At 43.2% G+C, this 6,474-nt stretch overlaps 1 protein-coding gene and 1 long non-coding RNA gene across 2 annotated transcripts in view; both read right to left on the bottom strand.

Moving 5' to 3' along the window:
* Positions 1-142: 142 nt before the first annotated feature.
* LOC106809812 lies at positions 143-806 on the bottom strand. Its single transcript, XR_001393914.1, has 3 exons — positions 700-806; positions 456-541; positions 143-228 (listed from the first exon to the last, which is right to left on the bottom strand). It is a non-coding gene; the product is annotated as an uncharacterized LOC106809812 (long non-coding RNA).
* Positions 807-1,744: 938 nt separating this feature from the next.
* LOC106809806 (adhesion G protein-coupled receptor B2-like) overlaps positions 1,745-6,474 on the bottom strand; it is a 5,291-nt gene continuing 561 nt past the window's right edge. The window contains exons 3-8 of the mRNA XM_014813013.1: positions 4,217-4,353; positions 3,973-4,058; positions 3,616-3,745; positions 2,770-2,931; positions 2,140-2,185; positions 1,745-1,836 (exon numbers count right to left, since the gene is read on the bottom strand). Of these exons, the coding sequence (XP_014668499.1) occupies positions 1,745-1,836; positions 2,140-2,185; positions 2,770-2,931; positions 3,616-3,745; positions 3,973-4,058; positions 4,217-4,353 (653 nt within the window). The remainder of the gene's footprint in view (positions 1,837-2,139; positions 2,186-2,769; positions 2,932-3,615; positions 3,746-3,972; positions 4,059-4,216; positions 4,354-6,474) is intronic.

The raw sequence follows: 6,474 nt of genomic DNA, 5'->3' as shown, positions 1-6,474 counted from the left end.
GCGCGCGTGCGTGCGTGCGTGCGTGCGTGCGTGCGTGCATGCGTGTGTACGCGCGCGTGTGTGTGCCTAGTTGGACAACACCCGAGCCTGTTATATACCTGAATTGAATTTAGAATTACGAATAAATATTGCGAGACTTCGCTCAGGTAATCGATTGACTGTAGAAATCCAAATATCCACGTCACACCGAGAAGAGGCACCAACACGCACAGACTCCGCAACGTCGTTCTGAAACAGCAACGATCGCGTTAGCCTGATGACGATAGAGATCATCGCCATTGATGGCGGTTGTAAAACGAACGAAAAAGCCTTTAAGATGCAAAAGATGATATCCGCAATTAGTTATCTTAGTAGATTCAATATATTATATATATTCATTAATTCGTTTGTTTATGTGTGAATGTAAGTGTGTATTTATATTTTTTAACGATTTTCTTAAAGAGTTGTTTTCTTACCCGACCCGCTCTCTGTTTGTTTTCCTCCTCACGGCTTGAGAATGAAACATTGCTCGGAAAACAAGGGCGAGCAATACAATGTTTGCCTAAAGGGTCACAGACAAGAAATATATATAAGAAGGTAGCAAAAGGTTATACGTGTAAAACTTAACGTTAAATCACTGCGATCGAATGAGTTATAATAAAAAATCATCGAAGCTGCAAAAGAGATTACGTAAATAATATGCAAACTACAGTTACTCACGCACACCACAGTCCCGACCGGAATTACAAAAGCTAACATGAGCATATTCTGATTGGTTAGCCAGCAATAGGTGTCGCTGCCGTAGCCTTCGGTGCGCGTGGCTGCAAGCGAGATGGCCACTATAACACCAGGAATACCTAAAATAACACACAGACACGCATTTTTAACAAAAATAAAACAGTCCCAATCATGTATGAAATTTTTTGATAGGTAGTTAAATATAGTGCTTATAAGGACCTATAAGAAAATTCAGTAAAATTAACGACGAAAATGTTCTCGTTCGTAAATTGCTCCGCAAATGCTCGCCCCGATTAGCTCGTAATGTAAGCCGTATTCGGAATGAGCGAGTAATTTGCGAATTATAAACATATTAATCGCGTGGGAGATGCAAACTAAAATGTCAATTTTAATGATTTCCATGCGCACACGCACACGCACGCGCACACGCACACGCGCACACCCACGCATGCACGCACACGCACGCACACATGTACGCGCGCAACAATACCCTCCGCCCCATACATGCACAGACAACCCCCTCCCTTGCACACACAAGCGCACGCACACACGCATGGCAATAAAACAATACAACACAACACAACACAACACAACACAACACAACACAACACAACACAACACAACACAACACAACACAACACAACACAACACAAGCCAACACAACACAACACAATACAACACAACACAACACAACACAACACAACACAACACAACAAAACACAACACAACACAACAAAACGCAACACAATACAACACAACACAACACAACACAACACAACACAACACAACAAAACACAACACAACACAACAAAACGCAACACAACACAACACAAGACAACACAACACAACATACCACAACACAACACAGCACAGCACAACATAACACAGCACAGCACAACACAACACAACACAACACAACACAACACAACACAACACAACACAACACAACACAACACAATACAACACAACACAACAACACAACACAACACAACACAGCACAACACAATACAATACAATGTCTCCTTCCTTAGATTGATGTCTCTGTCTTGCGATCCGTCCCCGGCGACTGGACATTAGACTTTTGTTCTGAAGTCTGACTTTTAAGCATCGGCGTGAAAGCTACATCATGCAGGCGTGGAAAAAATTAAAATCATATAATGACGGGAAATTGCGCAACAATTTTACCGCTTTTCGTACAATTTGTTTTCGGAATCGCGTAGAGAAAATCTCGACGCTTAGTTGGTTAATTGCGTAGCTTAATAAGATTTAATAGAAGTTACTACGCAAGCTATAAAACACGTTTAAAAATAACTATGAGCAATGGCTTTGCATTGTACGAATAGAGATGAAGATGTAGGTTTCTCGACAAATTGCGCTTAAAACGTATAATATAAATAAATTTGTGTGTTTGTTCCTACTCACCAGAATTCCTGGACGTTTGCGAAATGCGACTTGAAGTCGTAGTTAGCTGAAATTGCATTAGTGCATTCGAATCAATAATGCATTAAAAATAAGAGCATTATTACCACAGAGAATTATTAATAAAATGTACATTTATATTGCATACGCATAGGCGTATATGACTGCGTACGTTTTATGATGATAACATGCTATACCTCAAGCAGAGTTAGCTGGAGAGCTAGCCTAAAAACCAGCATAGCATAAACACGACTGTAAAGATTGTCCATCAGTTACGATCGCGATTTAACGACCTATTTCGTTCTATTCGTGGACCATAGGACTATTACATTGCACCCGCATTATTTTGGCTTCTCTGCTAGGTTTCGCCCAGCTAAGCTACTCGCTTTTACGCCAGCCGAACACCGGTGTTCTAAACACATTTGCACTTCAGGTGCCTACTGTTGCAACTCGGATAAAATGAACCAGTATTTAACAGTGAGCAATTCGGGACTCGAATCACTGACCATTCAGCGTATAATTATGAACCTTTCAGAATATAAGAAATCGTGCACCGTCACTTCGCGAACACGAATTTTTCTAAGATTCGCACCGATCGAGTATTGATTTATCTACTATCCACATCGAACTCACACTTCTCAGTGCGTGGAACGTGCGCGACATGCGACTGTTGGTGGTCTGGGCGCTGACATCTTGTCTGGCCATTATCAACGTCGACCGCTGTCGCCAGCGCCGCGTCGCCGCCTCACGGACGCGCGCGTCGAGCAGGCAGTGAAACACGAATATGAACAGTCCCTGAAAAGCAAATACTAATTCTATTACCAGTACTAACAGTGGCCTCAGTATTCAATGAAATATTCCGTGTAATTGATCCCATGGATGAGCCATTGGATCCTAGGGAAACCTAATTTGGTTACAGGATGATATGGTGAGCCAATGCTGTTAACTGTTAGCAATTGATTGTGAGTGTCGAGATATCATGAATTTAAACTCCGCAAGCGTTGCTGAAGAGTGTTGTGCCGGACTAGACTTTAATAACGAGACTTTAACTATACTTAAAACAGCGGAGGCTAGTGACGTGGTTATAGCGTCACGTGTCTATTGTCCGAACACCTTTATCTGCTAGACCTTTGCTGTTATTTATTTAGCGGGCGGGATTGTTAGCGGTGGTCATTTTTATATGCCACCCTTAAATAGGCCTCAAATATACTAATCACGTCCTCTAACAGCGCCTTGACTGGTTTAACCTCATAATGCTACAACGCACAAGGGAAGTGGTTTTAATTATAAACCAGATTTTTCTCAGTATATATATATATGTGTGTGTGTGTGTGTGTGTGTGTGTGTGTGTGTGTGTGTGTGTGTGTGTGTGTGTGTGTGTGCGCGCGTGCGTGCGTGCGTGCGTGCGTGCGTGCGTGCATGCGTGTGTACGCGCGCGTGTGTGTGCCTAGTTGGACAACACCCGAGCCTGTTATATACCTGAATTGAATTTAGAATTACGAATAAATATTGCGAGACTTCGCTCAGGTAATCGATTGACTGTAGAAATCCAAATATCCACGTCACACCGAGAAGAGGCACCAACACGCACAGACTCCGCAACGTCGTTCTGAAACAGCAACGATCGCGTTAACCTGATGACGATAGAGATCATCGCCATTGATGGCGGTTGTAAAACGAACGAAGAAGCCTTTAAGATGCAAAAGATGATATCCGCAATTAGTTATCTTAGTAGATTCAATATATTATATATATTCATTAATTCGTTTGTTTATGTGTGAATGTAAGTGTGTATTTATATTTTTTAACGATTTTCTTAAAGAGTTGTTTTCTTACCCGACCCGCTCTCTGTTTGTTTTCCTCCTCACGGCTTGAGAATGAAACATTGCTCGGAAAACAAGGGCGAGCAATACAATGTTTGCCTAAAGGGTCACAGACAAGAAATATATATAAGAAGGTAGCAAAAGGTTATACGTGTAAAACTTAACGTTAAATCACTGCGATCGAATGAGTTATAATAAAAAATCATCGAAGCTGCAAAAGAGATTACGTAAATAATATGCAAACTACAGTTACTCACGCACACCACAGTCCCGACCGGAATTACAAAAGCTAACATGAGCATATTCTGATTGGTTAGCCAGCAATAGGTGTCGCTGCCGTAGCCTTCGGTGCGCGTGGCTGCAAGCGAGATGGCCACTATAACACCAGGAATACCTAAAATAACACACAGACACGCATTTTTAACAAAAATAAAACAGTCCCAATCATGTATGAAATTTTTTGATAGGTAGTTAAATATAGTGCTTATAAGGACCTATAAGAAAATTCAGTAAAATTAACGACGAAAATGTTCTCGTTCGTAAATTGCTCCGCAAATGCTCGCCCCGATTAGCTCGTAATGTAAGCCGTATTCGGAATGAGCGAGTAATTTGCGAATTATAAACATATTAATCGCGTGGGAGATGCAAACTAAAATGTCAATTTTAATGATTTCCATGCGCACACGCACACGCACGCGCACACGCACACGCGCACACCCACGCATGCACGCACACGCACGCACACATGTACGCGCGCAACAATACCCTCCGCCCCATACATGCACAGACAACCCCCTCCCTTGCACACACAAGCGCACGCACACACGCATGGCAATAAAACAATACAACACAACACAACACAACACAACACAACACAACACAACACAACACAACACAACACAACACAACACAAGCCAACACAACACAACACAATACAACACAACACAACACAACACAACACAACACAACAAAACACAACACAACACAACAAAACGCAACACAACACAACACAAGACAACACAACACAACATACCACAACACAACACAGCACAGCACAACATAACACAGCACAGCACAACACAACACAACACAACACAACACAACACAACACAACACAACACAACACAACACAACACAACACAACACAACACAACACAACACAATACAACACAACACACACAACACAACACAACACAACACAACACAACACAACACAACACAACACAACACACACACACACACACGCACGCACGCACGCACACACACACACACACACGCGAACGCACGCACGCACGCACACACGACTCAACCGTTAAAAATAGACTGTTCTTCCGCGAAAAATACCGAGTTTATTTTTCATCGTCTAACGGCGGAAAATCGAACGACCTTTTCCTCCACGAAGCAACGTTTTTTTGAGTTTTGAGACAAGATAAAAGCATTTTTCATTATTTATTTGCAGAAGTAATCTATATAATATGCAGCAGTAGATATATGTGTGTTATAGAATATCGATGGACACTAGTAGATATATGTGTATTATAGAATATCTATAAGACGTAGTACATGTATGTGTATTATAGCATATGTATAAGCAGCAGTATACATATAATATGTATGTTATATCATATCTACAGGCAGCTTTACGTATATCTGTCTTATAAAATATCAAATGGCAGCAGTGCACTGACATAACGGGAACCCGACATAAGGGAATATGCAAATTAGCGCCGATGATCACGTGATAACGGGCCGGTGACGATTCTTGCGCACGCTGTATGATCATTTATAATATTTATCACATTTAAACGTCGTGGATGATCTCATAATTAATTCATACGGATGCGACAGAGTTGGTACGCGGTGCATGACGCACGGCGGGCGACAGCGAGAGTGCGACCACGTGAAATAGATGTGTACTATCGATAGCGCTGACGTCATCAGCTGAAATACACCATTAGATTAGAAATGTCGACGAAGCCATCTCGAAATTTACGTCACTTATCACGTGATGGGATATATGTGCCCGCGTGTGCGTGAGGCGCATGCGCGCGTGCGTGCGTACGTACGTGCGTTTGTGCGGGCGGGCGGGCGTACGAGCGTGCGGGCCTACGTGTGTGCGAACGTGCGTGTGTTCGCGAGCGCGTGCGTACGTTCATGCGCGAGCACGTGCGGGTGGGCCTGCGCGCTTGTGTGTGCGTACGTGCGTGCATGTGTCCGTGAGCGCGTGCGTGCGCTCGTGCGCGCGTGCGTGCGTGAGTACGGTCGTAGCTGTTGCCTACGCCCACAACAGATGGTCCTGTGACAGCAGTATACTGCTGCCTTTACGAGCGCCACCTATGCGCATAGTGTAGAAATTAGTGACTAGGTTTGTCGATATCTGCAGCTGCTTGAATGACCTCTAGGACGTTGACCAGGGGCCGGGGTTCCTGACCGCTAGCCGCTAGCATGATGGTCAGAGAGAGAGAGAGAGAGAGAGAGAGAGAGAGAGAGAGAGAGAGAGAGAGAATAGAGAGAG

The sequence above is a fragment of the Priapulus caudatus genome, unplaced genomic scaffold (assembly GCF_000485595.1).
Source record: "Priapulus caudatus unplaced genomic scaffold, Priapulus_caudatus-5.0.1 Scaffold386, whole genome shotgun sequence".
In the NCBI taxonomy this organism is placed as follows: Eukaryota; Metazoa; Priapulida; class Priapulimorpha; order Priapulimorphida; family Priapulidae; genus Priapulus; species Priapulus caudatus.
The sequence above is the reverse complement of the archived record's forward strand: the minus strand, read 5'-3'. Positions and strand labels throughout refer to the sequence as shown.